An 18,277-nucleotide genomic window follows, 5' to 3' on the forward strand; every position below is an offset into this window, starting at 1 on the left:
AAATTGACCACATGAATCTAGGATTTTAGCTTTGATTAACTCTCATTTAGAAATTAGTGCCATCTTGAGTGATACAAATAAAAAAAGAGGTCTTTTATCATGGGCTTTGCATGGCTTTGTCTCTGCCTTTACTTTCTGTGTGAATATAACCATAGACTGAATCTACTCGAACTTGTAGAAATCAGCAGTATGAATTGGATATACCTTGGCCCTTGTTTGTAGTGTCAATTCTTGAGGTTTTACCTAGATTTTACTAACCATTTAGGCAAATTTCCCTGATTTCTCACCCCTCTTTCTTCAGGGGTCTGAGGGTGTATCTGTCACCTGTTTGAGCTTCTCTTTTGAGTTAGATCTTTTAAGCAGATGGCATCTGAGTATTCCACACCTTTGTTTTACTAACAGACGTAGGATTCATATTGATTTCTTTGCCAGCTTTTTCTTTGGACTTTGAGAAATTTGGGATTGATTTTTATGGCCCTGCTTGAGTTACTGATTGGTATCAGTGTGAAAAATATCTGGAGTTCCCGGGGTCCAGGGTGTAGGGACAAGAGGTGAAACAAGGGAGAGAGGAAATAACTACTTTCACTGAGGAGCAGGTACCCTGGTTGGCACTTGAGCATGCACTGTGCCAGTCTTGGAACCAAGAGTCCTGTGGAGGGAACAGAACAGGTTCTGTAACAATGGCCTTCCCCTCCCCCTTCTTTTTTCCCAGTGTGAGAATGGGGCGCCTGAGGAAACCACCCAATCAGTTTCCTTCTCCAGAGAAGCTGGAATTGGAGCCCAGAGGATGAGTCATTCACCTGGGGAGAGCCATGCCTTTTAAGGCTGCTGTTACAAGAATACCTCTGAACATAGAAGCTGGTTTGCAGAGAAAGAATAGACTCACTGTGAGAAACACTGAAGGATGGCCCATGTAGCCTTGAGAGGAGGATGAGGATAGTAGACTTAGTAGGCATATCCAATCTGTGAGATCCTTCTGTGTCTTTAGGATGAATCTCTAATTTGAGCTGGTTTCCTGACACCTTAACAGTGAATAGCATTGCTTCATATAATCCTTTTGGGAAACCCATGTGCAGGGTGGTGATATTCTCATTTTACCCCTGAGGTAACTGATGCTCAGAAACATTAAGTACTTATTCAGGATTATACAGCTAAAAGAACAGTGTCAGGATTTGAAGCCAGGTCTTTGGAGGGTGCATGTTTGGAAAGCAAATGGAAAATAAAAAGGTGAAAGGCCTAGAATTATTTGTAAATACCCATCCCCTGTTTTCCCCTCTGTGGGATTTCTATGCAGATATTCTTGAGAAGACAGTACATTCTGCTCATTTTTTGAGGAGTAGCAAGTCAACCTGCTTTTATGTCATGTCATTTTTTAAAGAAAGTATCTTAAGTTCTTTGGGACATTTTACCTGACAAAGAGGGGAAAAGCAGTAACTGTGTTCTTTTACAAGGAGCATTAGGTAGATCACATCACATGTATGCTTGTTCACTTGTTCAAAGCCGTTTTCCTTTGTTGTTGACACTTTTCCATTCTGCCTTAAAGCTGATGTTTGTTTTTCATTCTGTAAAAGATTTATTAATATATGGCAGTTCTGGTTAGATTTTCTCTAAAAAGTTAATGTTTCTACTCTTCCTAGGAGCATTTAGCATTCCATGCATAGCCAGCAAAATTAGAAAAGCAAGCAAGACCAAAGGCCTATTGTATATTCAAGTTAAATATCATAGTTTTAGTGAGTTACCATAAATGACCTTTTTTTCCTTTCCCTTCTCATTCAACAAGAATTTATTGAACACCCCTTTCTCGTAAGACCTGTGATCTTGTGATTTATAATAAGAAATGTATGTTTGATGTTCGTCCCTGTTCCTGGCACAGAGCTCCTAAAACACTTGGTATTTCCTAAGTGATAATAGCAACGAAGGTGAAAGGAATGACTTTTGTTATTCATAACAAGGTCCTTTTAACCAGATATGAGTTTATGTTGATGAGGTGACTTTTGGAAAGCCCTGAGATTGGAGGCTGGTTGCCAGGTAAAACCAACTGTGTCATTAGGGGGGGTGAAACCTATAGTCCCACCTTATGATTCCAGGAAGGGGTGAGGGGTTGGAGGCTGAATCATGTACCAGTGGCTGGCGCTTTTATCAATCATGCTTATGTAATGAAACCTCCATAAAAACCCAGAAGGTCAGGGTTCTGAGGAGTTGGTGAGCACATGAAGATGCAGGAAGAATGGTACACTCAGAGAGACTGCAGAAGCTCTGTGCCCCTTCCTGTGTCCCTTGCCCTATACATCTCTTCCATATGGCTGTTCCTTGGCCATCTAGTAAATAAACTGTTTTCCTGAATTTTTTGAGCCACTCTAGCAGATTACTCAAACTGAGGGGAAAGGGGTCGTAGGGACTTCTGATTTATAGCCAGTTGTCCAGAAGAACAGATAATAACCTGGTCTTTTGGTTGGTGCTTAAAGTGGGGACAGTCTTGTAGGGCTGAGCCCTTAACCTGTGAGATATGACACTGTATCCAGGTAAATAGTGTCAGAATTGATTAAATTTCAGGTCATGCAGTCAGTGTCCCCTGAAAGTTGAAGAATTGCTTGGTGTTACTGGAAAAACAGCAGAGACCATATTCCATGGAGTACAGAAAGGTGAATAAAACTTGGCCCTGATCTAGAGGAATTCAGTCATCTAAAAATAATTCAACAGTTATTTAGCACTTAATAAATACCGAGCACTGTGCCGAGCACTTTCTATAAATTATCTAATATAATCCCCATATCACTATATAAGTAGTTGTGATATCTCCATTTTACTGATGAGAAAACTGAGTTCCAGAAGGGTTTGATAACTTGTCCAAGAGCACAGGGGTAAATTGGCAAAGCTGAGAAACAAATCAAAAGAAAGGCAGCCCTTTTCCCCATCTGGACTCTGTTACACTGCTTTGTCTTTAAATGTTAAACCTCCTGGGTTGACGTTGGCAAAGTAAATGACTTGAATTATCAAGTGGCACATCTTTTTCTAAGTCATTTTCTCATTTTGGCTTTCAACAAAATGAAGGAGGACCCAATTGATTTGTCACCTGATAGAACATTTGAAATCATTTGAGATAATATATCATTACTTGTAGAGTTATAGATGTCTACATGTAATTTTTACAAGTTCTTTCGGACTTTGGTGATGTCTTCATAACAGAATACTTTACAAGTTTTCTCAGTGTTGAGACTATATCACAATAAAAAGTAGGAATGGAATTGTTGCTTAACTGTTTTATTATAGCAAAAAATAGTATTCTTGAATGGACATTATCCATATAATCATTGGGAAAACAAAACTACCTTGTTAATCTCATTAAGAGTCATTTTCCAAAAATTTTCATGTTTTATAATTATCAACATTAGTATGGTATATTAATAATATAACATTAATAATTGTAATGATAAGTTCAAAAGAAATTTTTAACACCTAGAGCTATATGGTAATTGGAAGTAAAACTTAATTAATTAATTAATTAATTAATTAATTAATTTTTGGGGCACAGAGAAGTAAAATAGGATGACAGAAACTTTCTTGCATAAAACATTACTTCCAGGAAATTTTTGCAGAGAAGGTGGAGTTGAAATGCAAATACAAGGAGAAAAGAGAATGCTTTGAAATTTCTAACTGCTAAACTCATTTCATGTACTTTTAAAATGGATGACTATCAGTATCAAATTTCTGTAGTATTTTATTACCCTGGATACATTTAAGAGAGTCATGAAAAAGTTTCATTTTAAAATGTCAATATTTACTATGAGCTGTAAGTGGCATCTTTTGGTGGTATTTAAACTTTAAATGAAAAATGTTAGCTATTATCTTACATACATGCACTGAGGTGTATAGTTTTTCAAATTCATTTAGTGAAGACTTGGGTAAAATAGTTTGAAGAACACTGAGTTAAAGCCTCCTAGATATGAGCTCAAATATGGAAGCAGAAAAAAATCAATTTTCCCACTTTTGTCTTTGTTAAATAATCCTTTTAAAAGCAATCTAATATACAATTATATGCACTTTGTATATACTTTATATACTGTTACAGTTGCATCAAATAAAAACCTCTAAAGCAGTGGTCTAGGACACTTTGAAACAGAACCAACTTTAGGTCAGGTATGGCACTGTCTACTTGCCCTAGACCGAGTGAGCATAAATTGTTTGAGAGAAGGTGGCTGGAGAAGGTTTTATAGGTTGCTCTAAATTGTGTGGCCCTGTTGGAGGGGTTGGGGGCTTGCAAGAGTACGACCAGGTTAGACTGTGAGCGTTTACTGAACGCTCTTCCTCCACACTGTGTCTTCATCACAGGAAGAAAAATTTGGCATCTAAGTGATTTGCAACACCTCTTGCTTCCAGCCAACCATTCACAGATAGGTGTTGTCATTAGATGTGAGAGGGCTGAAAGGAAAGATAGGTGTCCCTCTGCTGTTGCCATACCTGGCAGCCCCTCCAGCATACCCAGGTGTAGACTATAAGTTCTTCAGATAGTGGAATGCTTTCATTCTACTCCAAGGATCTTAAGGGAGTGAGGAAATGCTTTCTTAGGCTTGGAAATGCTTTTCTTGTTTTTGAACCTGGCATTCTGACCCACAAAGAAGGGTGTCTGTGACCACCTCTAACTTAGTGGGTGTGCCTCTCTAGCTCTGGTGGAGGGGCAGAGAATAAAGTACCTTTACTTCTCCCTGACTGACACTCACATTTTGGTCATAAGGAAAGCAGAGGGATCCAGGAGGGTGCTGGGTCAGGGAAGAAGAAACTGGAAACAGACCAACCAGGGAAGGGATCATTCATGCATAGACATATTTTCCTAGCATCTTTCTCATCCACACTCATTCTTTATAATCTACCCTCCAGCTTTTTAGTAGAATCCCTTGTTTGATCTTATAGTTGACATGTAGCCAAACCAGTCACTTAAAAGTCTGTGTATTTGTGATAAAGAGGTAACTGTGCTTAAATACCACCCTTAGACATTTGAATGCAGAAACTCAAAAAAAAAAAAAGGCAGAAATCTGGCTGTCTCTTTAGGATGAGTGAGCTGATAATAGGCATTCGAACTTTAATGAATTAGATATTGGACTCAGAAATACCTGTTTTCCAAATTGTGAGTTTTGAAATTCAGTTTTGTTTTATATAATATAATGAGTATTCTGCCAAGTGTAAAACCTTTCATGATGATAGGAAGAAATACACACACACACACACTCACACACACACACACATATACATATATATGTCTATATACACATATACACACATATTATATAGAGATGTATATATATATCTATATATGTATATGTATATAGATTTCTATATCTGTTTTTATATATGGTTTTTTTTGTCATTTTACTTTTGATCATAATTTGTGGCATTAGAAAATATTTGTTTTACTTTGCTAATTTGCTGTACTATCTGCCATTTTTTCCATAGTATTCAGTCTAAAGTTGGTGAAACCAAGGCAAAGTGACTTTGTACGGTCAGTGTGAGAAATAGAGCTAAAATATATTTCCATTTATTAGCTCATTCTTAATTCATGAATATCACATTTCTTCTGAGAAGTTGTATTGGCTTAGATAATATACAATCAGATTGGGTTTGCTGAAACCTAATAACCTATTGTATTGAAAATAGTTATAATCTGTCCTGGTTATCTGTCTTAAGCATCAAATACAGAGTTTCTTTTTCTTTCCTTTTTTTTTAAGTTTAGAGAAGAGAAGATATGTGATTAAATGGGATAAAATTTAACCTGAAAGTTTAGAAATTTATCATATTTCAGAGTTCTTAAAACAAAACTATTTATATATCACAATCCTGCTTTCCTTATTGACTGTTTGTCCTTTCCCCATATAACAGACTGAGGCATTGTTACTTACTGACATATATATTTTTTCATTTAAATGTCACATATTCATTTTTCATGTTCACTCTGTAGATTAAAATCAGTGACAACATTTAAGTAACATCAAAGATTTAATTTAGGTTGACTAATTTAAGTATCAAATAGAGTTACAAATTTTGTGAGACTTATAATACTATTTAAATGCAAAGTGTTTTTATAATTGGACAGCCATGTGTATTCATCACCAGATCTTGACATCACAGAGATGACTTTAAAGAATTGCCCCCAGATCAAGTAGCTAAATAGATCCTGGGAGAGTTGATTCTGTTTCTGACAGCCATTCTTCCTGAACTGAAGGTGAGGGTCACTTAAGATGAGGGCACTCAAACGTGAAGAGAGCCAAAGTACACAAAAGCTTGGTAGTGGTCTGATGCACACAGGCTGGAAGCATTTGCATTTAGGATGTTAAAAAATGAACAGATGAGACCATGGGACATCAGACACTGGCATTGCAGTATTGTCTCAGCTGTGGAGAATTGTGGGCCCGTATTAAATTATAGTGTCTAACAGTCCAGAAAAAAACATGATCACAGGTTATGAGTTAGATTTGGCTCCTTAATAAGCCCCCTGATAAACTCATTCTTCTAGATGCGACCAGTCTCCTGAAATACAGCCCTTTGTGTTTTCAGTGTGAACAATATTTAAAATGAATTGGATGCTCTCGACTCCTTCTCAGTAGTCTTGCTGCAGTTAATATTTAATCTAAAATAAAATACAGATTTCACATCCATATGTCAATAACTGATCTTTGTTACAGATAATCTGTGGCAATCATTCAGTAGAGCAGCACGCTATCGCATGAGGCTGTTTCTAAGAAGTAGCCAAGTCCTACAGGGTATGGCACATGCCCTCTTGTCCCACATTTCCCGTACTACCACATCCAGGATTTTTCGGTCTTAGTTTTGACACTTTTTCCCCTTTTAGTGGTAAAAAGAGTGGAAACAGAAATACATCCTTTATAGAGGGACACAATGTCCTTCATTTATTAAGATTTTGAGGGCTTATTATAAAGTAAGTAATTCATGGGGATGTAATGTACAACAGAGTTGTTGTAGTTGACAGTACTATATTGAACATTTGGAAGTTGCTAAGAGAGTAGATCTTAAAAGTTCTCATCACAAGTAAAACAGTTTTGTAATTATGTATGGTGACAGATGTTAACTAGACTTATTGTGGTGATCATTTGGCAATAAATACAAATATCAAATCCTGTCATTAATGTAACATTTGAATTATACCTCAATAAAAATATTTGAGGCCTTAACTTTCATTTAAAAATTAAAATTAATAATTTTATTGTGTATACTATAAATATTTTGTGAAATGAATACATAATAATTTCTGTTTCTAGATATTTTAGTTGGAGAACAACTGTTTGGCTTTATCTAAAAGAAAGAGTTGCCCCAAATAGAGTGATTTGCCTTCAATGTTTTATTTCTTAAAGTGGGAATGGTTAAATAGCCATTTTCTTTATAATAATTTGTTAAACCTTTCATATATGTATAATATATTCTTTTGCAGTGGGCTGTTATAATTTACAATAAAAGAAGTGTGAAGAAAAAAGATTTTTCCAACTTCAAAATACCTCCTGGAGCAGTGCTTGAAATTCCATTGTTATCAATTAATTATTTTAGTTAATATTTGGCTTTAACTTTTCTTTTTTAAAATGGAATTACTCTGGCCAATAACACATGAAAACATGAGCCCTTTCGTGTTTAGAGTTTGTCAGATCACCTCTTCTCTGTAGCCCAAGAATGTGAAATGATGTAGAAGGAATGATTCTGTAAGGTGATTCATGGGGAAAAAAGTTAGTCATCAATGTCAGTGAAATGGGGTCAGTAAACCTAAGTAATTCATAACCTGTATTTCTCACTTTTGCAGATTTTGGTAACCAACACATAACCTAACCAACACATAGCTTAGCTTTCTTCTCAAATGGCAGTATGATAAAATCTCATTAATTAAGTCCTCCCAGTAAGTTATTGTTGTTAAGTAGCTTTTCCTCCTTTAAGTTGTTTTCCTAGAAAGGCTTTTAAGACCTAGGCTGGTCCAATTCACAAGGTAGGGCGAGGAGAATACATTTAAACAGATATTTAGTTAGTAGTCCACTGTTTTAAAAGAAAAGAGCCGTGAATTAAATCGTATTACTGATAATACCTTATTTATGCCGTGTATATGAGAATTATGACTGTTGTGTTAGTAAAATAGTCTTTAGAGTTGAACAATTTGTTTTGGAGAAGCCTGACCTTACTGTTCGTGTCTCAGAGAGCTCATATTCGTGATTTTTTTCCCCCCTGAAAGTCTTTTAAAAAACAACTCATCTAGTGTTTCATCATAAAATTAAGATTTGGATTTCATGAATAATCAAATGTTCTTTTGAAGAAAATATATACCATATTTATTTAATATGAAATTTTTCTATTTTAAAATGTTTCTCAGTTGTTTGTCTACCTGTTTATTAATTTTTTTGGAAGATTTGGATAGAAGAAAACTAGGTGAAAGTGATTAAGCAACCTGACTTTCCCCAAGGTGGTTAGTTGTTAGACTAGTCCATCTAATGAGGTAGGGTTTGGAGTAAATCTAGGCTTGTGCTTAAACTTGTTACAGGGCTTTGGTTAGCATCACGATGTTCACCTTTGCTCGGTGCCTCTCCGAATGGAGTTATTGGTGGTGGGTATTGGTCTCTCTGTTGTGCCTTCTCCTCTCGCAGGCCTGAGGAAACAGCCTTAGGTACATGGAAGTCTTATTTATATTATGAAGTAATAATGCCAGTTAAGAACAATACCACATAAAAAAATTATTAGAAACAACTAAAAATAATCACAAATGAATTGATCCGTCTTGCCACTGTCCCACATACCACACAGAGTTCCACATTTGAGAAGCAGATCCATCTCAAATCTGTGGCTGGAATTTTGGGAATCTACCCTTATGATTTTAATAATGGTTGTGGTAAAATAGACAGTAACTGGCCATGGGGTAGTTCAAGGGAATTGGTTGTATCCCATATTTATAATGAAATTTCCTGGTGAAATTTCCCATAGGCTCCAATGCTATTCTTTTCTGATGCCTGAATTCTGAATGTTACTTTAGCAAGAGCTGGCCTTTAATGCCACATGTATCTCTAGGCTCGCCTTTCCAGTTCAGCATTACAAAATAGGAACCAAAATTCGATATTGAATCTACATCACATTCCTTCATTTCAGTCTTAGTTAACCTTGAGAGAAAAAATTCTCCTCTTAGTTGGCTATGGGATGTTCTCTTCATTGGATGTTCTTTTCACTTATCTTCTAAAGAGTCTACCTCCTTTCCAGTAGACCCTTAATTTAGACTGACTTTTTAACTATTGAAAAAGTGGGGCACAGAGGGCACATGGAAGGCCATGTATTGTGGTTTAGATTTAAGTCTCTGGAGCCACACTGCTGGGTTTCAAAGCTACACACCTGCTCCAACCCCATATGCTGTGAGACCTTAGGAAAGGCCCTTTTATTTATTTTTTTAATCTTAAAGATGGGACTAAGGTTAGTATTTACCTCATAGGATTATTTCGAGGATTATATGAATAAATAAACATGAGGTGCTTGGAATAGCACCTGACACATAATAAATGCTCAATAAATATTAGCTCTTACTACTATTACAAGTTCATCTCATGACTTGAAAACCATCAGTGGTTAGTGATGATTACATTTTAGGTTGAAGGACTCAAACTGTGGACATCTGCAAGATACTGCTTTGAGGTAGACACACCTGTAGAGCATAGAGTTAATTGAAAAAGAACTTCGGGCATCCCCTCACTGGTCTCCCCTGCACCTCCCAGAGAGAGGTTCATGCCATTTGAGAAGAGTCATCATCAGTGCCTACACATCTCATCTCTACAGGCTTATCAGCCTCTGTTCAGAGAATGAGGTCCAGACTTCCTGGATGAGCCTAGCCCATCACTTATCTCTATTGGATCAAGATTTGCAACATCTTGTCTACTGGGGGCTCCCTCTGCTGGTTCACCTAACATATAGGCAAATCTGTGCAATAACAGCTTTTAAAAAGTCAGTTTTAGGCTTTTAGAGATGTTTGCATAAACACATTTGAAAATTTTTTGTGTGCGCATGAGGTACAAATCACATCTGTATTACTCTTTTTTTGCCATCTGTATAATGAGTTGAAATATTTCATAGTTCCAAGTTTAAAATGTATTGTCCTTTGCTTTGTTTTAGAATGGAAACTATCATGGCATGCCAAGAATTGGTCACTTCTTTACAGCATAGCTATCAATTACTATGTTTTACATTTCAAGATAAAGCACTAAATATCTTAGAATCTTATTTGAACAGTCTAAGAATGTCCATGATGTATGGAGTTATTAATTAACTCTCAGAGTCTCATAAGGTCCCATTTTAAAGTAGTGTCATAGCCTAGACCCCATAGGACATTGTTATGTTGAGGACTGATGGTTTTACATGTCAGAAAATAGCACCTTATTGTTCAACTCATTATTTATTTGGAATTATAATTTATCAACCCAGTGTGCCATGACATCCCCAAAATTGCATTTGAAAATAATTTTGTGCTTCTTGCTGTTTTCCTCATCACTGTCTCCTTCTTCCTTTTATCTTCTCTTCTCTCTCTTTGCTACTAGGATCAAACAGCATAAATCGAGTAACTGCAAACATGGAAAATGGAGAACATGAAGGAACAACTAAAATTATTGCACCTTCACCAATAAAAAGGTCAGTCAGTTAACTGAAGGAACGTTATGCGCTGTCACAAAGATGATTGTTCCTGTGGGCAAGGTTAAGAATCTTTTCATTTTGATAATTAACTAACACTTTTGATCAAAATAGTCTGTGGGCCAAAGACTATTTTATAATGCAATTGAATTATAAAACATCAGATCCTGCCTCTCTCAATTGAAGGAAATACTCCTGCTGTCACAGCATGGTGGACTCCAAGATAGTCTGTGGTCTGCGTTCTTGGCAGCAAAGTGAAAATTCCATGTGATTTCTTAAATGGCATGGTATAATGGACTAACTCAAAGGGACCTATGAAATAAAGTGGATGATATTCATGTTTAATGTACTGTGTTCATTACAGCAGTACACTGAACTATGGCCCTGGAAAGAGAGTTTATAGCATTTAGAGGCGCAGGGCTTCAAAAGTCAGTGTTTGCATATGTATGAAGGGTTGTCATGGTCCTTTGCATCAATTTTCCCAGCAGCATTCCCCAGCGGAAAGACTTTCTTTTAATATATTACATGAATTGTTTCCCTGAAAGATCAGACTTGTTCTTAAGATACTATTTTTGTGTAATTTTTTTCTATCTCCAATTATGTTCATGGAACAGCGTTTCAGACATACAATGAGCAGCTTTCATCAGTTCATATTCTCTCTAGAGATTACTCCACACACATCATGGAGAAGTCCAAGTAATCAGAAATATGTGACCTTGAAAGAATTCTTAGATCATCTCCTCCATCTTTTGTTAGTAAATAATGGTGTCTTCATTTAGCTGGATTGTGATTACTTGGAGAAATACAGTATATAATTTCTTACCAAAGTAGTTTTAAGGTATAAGGATTCTCAGAGTTGCGATGTTTGCCCCCAGGGTTTTGACTGCAGGGTTTTCTTTTATCAGGTTTCCAGAACACTCCCTGTACAGATTCTCTTTTGGAATGACAAGTTATTTGCCTTTGCATACACTTTAGCTTACTGTGCCTCCCTTAGTCAGCCTCACAGCTGTGGGTAGAGTCACCTTAACCCGTTTGCACAGGATGTGCTATAGTAAGTCCAGCGTAAGAATAGTAATCCTCCCTGAAATTCAGTTCCCAAGCCTTTTAGAATGTGGAAAAGGAGTTCAGTCTCCTTTGTAACTGAGGTCTTGCCAACAGAACCGATACCTGAAGGACTGCCAGATTCCCCCACTCAAGCTCTAGATGAGAACTAGCTTAGGGAGTGAATGCCATTAATTTGCCACCCAGGATTTCATTGTTCTTTGTCTCCCAATTCTCCTTTCATCTTGCTATTCCATTTCTCAATTTCCCTTTTCTTTTTTACTTATTAAACTCTCACACACCTGTGTGGGTATGTGAACATTTTCTGCTGTTGTATTAAATATCTACAATATTTATTATTTTTCCACATTTCAAAAGTAAACTTTTACTTTGGAAATTTGATCTTCTAAAGATTTCTAACCTTTATAAAAGTAACGTTCATATATAAAACCTACTACTGTCTACTAATGCTATGAGTTATGTGCTTTCGTCAAACATATTTTTTTAGGCTTATATTCCTGTATAATTATAATATGCTAGGGTAGAAGTTTATTTTCCCTTTTTTGAATGACCTTGTCTATTTTTTCTCTCTCCTCTATCTTGGCTTTATAAAGAACCTTGCTATGACTATGTTTGAGGACAGTTATATAGGAGATGCCTCAAAAAGTCAGGGTTAAAAGTAGATTATGAGACTCTCCTGGGGAAGTTAGAGATGACACACCTCCCCTCCCCCACTGGTGAGCCAGCTTCTAATGAGTCCCTTCCTGGTGTCTCCCATGTGTTTCTAAAACAATTTGTTGGGATTGGATAACAACTTGGTTATACTTACATTCTTAGGACAGAAAGATGATACTAGGTCAGGAAATAGCATTTGAAAGTCATTCTTGTTTGGACGGATGATGCCAAGATGTGGAAACTGGGGGCAAGGAAAGGTCGATGTGGGTAGCCTAAACCTGCCTAGAGCTTACTGACCTGCACAGATTCAGTCCCAAGTCCAGAGCCAGGGAGTCTCTGGCCGCTGCTAAAAAGAGTTTTCCTTCTTCATCAGCTGGTTGCCCTTGCTTCCTGTCATGCAGGCGGACTCTCTTGAGTTTCATAAAAATGGATGACGAGCCTTCTTTTGATTTAAAAGCAGTAAAACTAGAAAGGAAGAGGGTGGGGAAAGACTCAGAATTACTTGCTGGAGACGTGTCTTTTTAGGCAACCGCTTCATAATCTTTTTGGGGTAAGTCCCAAATATAAATAAAAACACACATTCGTAGGCATTTGTTAAATAAATAATTTTACTGAAGAAATAAGTACACAGATTCTTTTTATATTCTAGTTGATTTGTTTTGTATTCTTTTTTTTTTTTAAAGCTTTAAGAAAACAAAGAATGAAAACAGCCCTGACACCCAAAGAAGCAAATCTCATGCACCATGGGAAGAAAACGGCCCCCAGAGGTAAAGGGATTTTTTTTTTTTTTTTGGTCCCCTAAAGGAGAATAGTAGAAAAGTGGATAGCATTTGCCCCTATCAAATAATGGAATCCTGTGGCTGGTTATGACTACTTCTGGACGAGGCAGTCAGATTCCTAAATCAGTGTGACCGGGAACTTCTGAAGTAGAAATCAACAGGATGTGTCCTAACTTGAAACTCTCTCCTGGAAAGACAGAAATGAAAACTAGTGTATATTAAGAAACTGTCTTGGAAGGTCATTGTGGTGGCTTAGAGTAAGATAATATATTTCTGAATATATTCTAAATGAAATAAAGATAATTTCTCTAATTTTAATTCTTATAAAAATTTTAGTTAAAAACTATAGTGATTCTAGAAGACCTTTACTCCTAAAATACATAGATATTTAATTTCTTTTGCTCATAACTACCAAACCAGTGACAGACCTGCATTATAGCCTGCTGGCTGTATAGTTATGGTAGTTTTAGGTATGACCACCCAGGGGTTCAAATTCTAGCTCTACCACTTTCTAGCTCCTTACTTGAGCTACTTAATTAAAAACTCTGTATTTCCTTTATTTTTTTTATTATTATTATTTTTGGTTAAATAGGGTTGATGTGAAGATTAGCTAAGATAATGAATACAAAGCTTTTAGCTTGGTCAGCGCCTAGCATGTGGTAGGTGTATCATAAATGCAATTTGTTGTTGTTATTATTGCTATCATCTGGGTCTGTTCATTTCTAACTGTTGAAGGCCAATGAGGCAAATCCATTCCTGCAAAATAATGACTTTTATGATTTGTTATACCAGGTCTTACCTCTCTTTTCTTTTACTATATCTTGTCAGCAAAGAGATCTGTGTGTCCACAATCTAGTATTCCCCTGTGATTATCAACTATGAAGTTACGAACTCTTGCATAGAAGTATCAGGTTCTAGGGTGAGGGTGTTCGCTCTTCTGGGCCCTCTGTAGTCATTATTGACCATTCCTCTTCCACCCCAGTGGACTCTACAACTCTCCCAATGACCGAACAAAATCCCCAAAGTTCCCCTACATGCGCCACCGGAACCCCTCCTGTGGGAGTGACGACTCTGTACAGCCAACAAGGAGAAGGTAAACTGAACACAGCCCCTCTGTTTTTGATTCTCAACAGAAGCTCAGAGTTCCAGTCTCCTTAAGTTAACAGAAAGCTTGTGGTTTTTGAGATAAAATTAGCTAGGAATCCTGAAACATTTCTCTTAAACAGACAGAGTTTCAGAGAATAATTTCAAAAATATTGATAGGAACTTCTTCCTATGTTGTGATTAAGACTGATAAGTTAACAATATGTATATATATTAACTATATGTTATATAGTATGCATAATACATTATATTACATAGTATATATTATATTAATGATCTATATTAATATATGAGATATTAAATTTTTTGACCTGAGAAGATGAAATTATGTTTATAGATAAATCTTAGCTGAGGCCAAGTGCTCTGCTCTCCAGAATGATATTGTTGCATAAATGTGAATAAAACCCTTTTCAAAACACAGAGAAAATGAACCCTTTTTACCCAGCAGGTCAGATTATATATGATTGTGTGTGTGTGTGTGTATGTGTGTGTGTGTGTGTTTGTGTGTGTGTACTTAATTTTCTTTTTTTAGCGTCTGTTTGTAGAAGTTTTAGATTCCCTTTGCAAAACAGGCTGGGCAATGTGATGGGTCCAAGTTAAATTCATTTCATTCCTATATAACGGGAGCCATTTTACTTTGTTTTACCTATATAAGAGGTATTTTATATGTGACTTTTATAATTATGACAAGTTCAGGTCATGTTCTCAGATAACAATATATATATATATTTTGATATATATATGCTGTGGATCTGGAAAGCAGAAGCCCTTCTCTCTCTTGTGCCTTAGTTTATACTTACTTGGTGGTCCATCCCTATCTGATTCTTTCTACTTGTACCAATTTCCCAGAGTCTTATTCCCCACCTTTCTCAAACCAGATTCAATTTCACTGAAATCCTTTGATAGTTAAGAAGAGAAAGGTCTGTATCACCTTCACCTAGTAGGACTGGAAAGGGAGAGATAAATCATGATCAACAGTGATTAGACAGAATAGTGGAACAGTAGTTGGCATTTATCCTGTTCTAAGTCCTGAGCAAATTGTTTGCTATATATTATCTCATTTGATCCTTATAATAATCATCTGGAAATGGGCATTTGCATCATTCAGTCACTAGGCATTTTGAGTAGAGAGGGATTAATGCATGGTACTTTAGTGCATAAACGTGAGTAGGAGTGAAGAAGGAACAAAAGACAGAGTGGTACATCTGTGAGGTCTGGACGCTCTACTGACCCTGCTCTGTGGAGAAACCAAAGAAGAAAAGAGGGTGTTTGTTACCCAGAGATCCCAAAGATGGCCCTCACTGGCCTGTGCTTACTACTGACATAGCTGTAGGTACCACTACCATAGGAACGACTCTTGCTGCCGCTGTTGGAGGTACCACCACCGCAGGTAACATGGTGGGCTCTCCGCTTCTCAGGAGTTCAGTAGTGGATGCTGTAGGTACTTTCAGGAGCACATCGCTTTCCCTTTTCTCCTGCCTTCAAATCCTACCTAAGTGCCTCTCTCGGTGGAACCTAGCTGGCTAAGTAGTCCAGAAAAATGTAATTTTCAGGCATCTAGTCTTGGCAATGTGGGAAAGATTGTAGATGGGTTGAGATGGGGCTGAGTATCATGGAAAATACCTGGTCCAGCATTATCATGTCAATTTTACAGATGAGAAAACTGAGACTCAGGTAGATCACGGTAACTGTCCTTCGTAACACATCTGGGATGTGGATCCAGGTCTATACAAGTGAAAAAGGCAGGGATAAAGAACTATCATTTAAATGAGGCAGGAGGAAAGATTTTTTGTTCTCCTTCCCTACCAAGGATTGATTCAGCTTGGATAACAAACAGTTAAACACCATTTTTGGAGCGCATTTGTATGTATATATGTGTTGAGGGGATGTGGGTGGTAGGAATCACTAAATATATTAGAAATTTGGCACTGTATGATTATTGTTAGATAGGTTTTTACAGTTTTTCCTCCTTAATTATTAGTGTACTTTGTCATTATTACCTAAATAAAATTATACGTGTTGAGCAGATGGCCATTTCGATTTTAATATATTCAAAATGAATTTATCAAGTTTTGGTACAATATACCAAAATTTACATTATTTTTTTTTCAAACTAAATGCTTGAAATAATTTGGAGCATATACATTCTCAGATCCAGACTTAATGACTTCTGTACTGAGATACATTTTCTGTTGGTTTCCTGTGAAATACAGAGAAATAATTGTGGTGAGTGGTTACAAGGTTCTTTCATTGACGCCATCCAAGGGAAAGACCATTTTGATTTTGTCTGAGCAACCACAGAGCCTTCTGTCTTGTTCTGTGCATCACTTGAAAGTTCTCTTATTCGGCATGTGTGTTTGAGGAGATTAGCCATTGCTGCATGTTGGCGTGGGAGAGCTAAAACTCTTTTTTTTTTTTTTTTTTTTTTTTTTTTTTTTTTTTTTACTTTTCACTATGAATGTCCTGCAGTGGCCCTGTTCTTGTTAGTTTTGTTTTATCTTCACACATATTTACCTTGCCCCTGGGTGTAAATCCCTACATAGATGCGTTAACTCTGACATTTAAAACCAAGATCTGTCATTAGCATGGAAGGATCTCAAGGACTTAAATTTAAGGATAGGGAATTCTACTTTGTAGCGGATGCCAGGATAACATGTTTTGTAAAAGATATCAAAATTTCATGTTCTGCCAGTTGTTTGTCATTAGATAGAGTCATCTGTCAAACTCCGACAGAGTCTAGAACATTGGTCCTTGACTGTTTTGGATAATAGAACTCTGAGAATCTAATGAAATGTTGGATTCTTTTCCTAGGGGGCAAAATGTGCATAATGAAATACACATACAAACTTCCATATAATTTTTAAGGTTCATGGAGACCCTGAAGCCTGGTTGTTTAAATATTCCTGTTCTGGAAAAATAAAGCCAGCGTACTTTTTTGGCAGTACAATTTATTTTCACCCCATTCATCTTTACCCTCAAAAATGTTTACTGAGTGCTTACTTTATGCCAGGCTCTGTGTTAAACAGCACTAAAGAAAGTCTCTGCCCTTTGAGAGCCTACAGTTTGTTGGGGAAGGATTATACAAATCACACAAAGACCAGTGCGTTTATGACTTTTATATGTCTTCGGGGTCTCAGAGTTATGCTTAGGGGGATTTAAAAGGCATCTTTTTTAAAATTGAAACTGAATGTGCATACGGAAAAGTACATGTGTCACAAGAATAGCTGCCTGACCTGTGTAACCAGCACTATTAGGGGGAATTTTGCTGAGTTGTTGAGTCGGGAAGGTCTGGGAGGGTTCCTTGAGGTGGAATTCTGGAGCCGGAATCTAGGACAAGAGCATGTGCATAGGCCTTGGGATGGAGGGGGGGGGGCATTTGTGAAAATGACAAAAGGCGAGTGTTGCTCATGCATTGATAGTCGACAGAAAAGTGTTAGAAATGAGCTCAGAGAGAAAAATGGTGCCAGACCTCATAAGACCTGAGCCTTTTTGAGGATTTTGGTCATTAGACCAGTAGTTTTTAGAAAGATGTAAAGATGTGTAAAAATGTCCATTACTATTCTGAGGAGAAAAGGTGGAAGAGGACAGTAGTAGAAACAGAGAGACCAGGCAGTGGGCTATATCATATGAATCTTGGCCAAACAGAATGGGGGCTTAGGCCAACGTGGTAATGTAGAGAAAAGGAAGCTAGTGGTTTCGAGATCCATTGGGAGGCTAAATCAATAAGGCTGGAAGGACCAGTATGAGGGTGAAGGAGTGACAGATGTAAAGAATGAAATCCAGGCTTGTATAGTTTCATGAATTAATGAATGATACTCTGAAATAAGAATCAACAGGACATTATAGGATTGAAAGGGACGACTGTTTGGTTTTTGGAATGCTGAATTTGTGGTACCTTTGAGACGTCCAAGTGTGGGATATAAATGGATTACTGATAAGTCAGAAGCTGGATTGGCTGTCTAGATTGAAATATAAATTTCTTAAAGATGTTTATTGAAATATGAAATAGAGATTAGGGTTGTCTAGATAGATAG

At 36.9% G+C, this 18,277-nt stretch overlaps 1 protein-coding gene across 5 annotated transcripts in view; it reads left to right on the forward strand.

Annotated features, from left to right (window-relative positions):
• EPB41L4A (erythrocyte membrane protein band 4.1 like 4A) overlaps positions 1-18,277 on the forward strand; it is a 211,479-nt gene that overhangs the window by 153,497 nt on the left and 39,705 nt on the right. For all 5 annotated transcript variants that reach the window (XR_001597196.2, XM_016147164.2, XM_016147196.2 and 2 more), the window contains 3 exons: positions 10,554-10,644; positions 13,044-13,127; positions 14,122-14,232. Coding sequence is in view for 4 of the 5 variants with exons in the window: in XM_016147164.2 (XP_016002650.2) it covers positions 10,554-10,644; positions 13,044-13,127; positions 14,122-14,232 (286 nt within the window). In the remaining variant the exon portion in view is untranslated. The remainder of the gene's footprint in view (positions 1-10,553; positions 10,645-13,043; positions 13,128-14,121; positions 14,233-18,277) is intronic.

The sequence above is a fragment of the Rousettus aegyptiacus genome, unplaced genomic scaffold, assembly GCF_014176215.1.
Source record: "Rousettus aegyptiacus isolate mRouAeg1 unplaced genomic scaffold, mRouAeg1.p scaffold_m13_p_8, whole genome shotgun sequence".
Classification (NCBI taxonomy): Eukaryota; Metazoa; Chordata; class Mammalia; order Chiroptera; family Pteropodidae; genus Rousettus; species Rousettus aegyptiacus.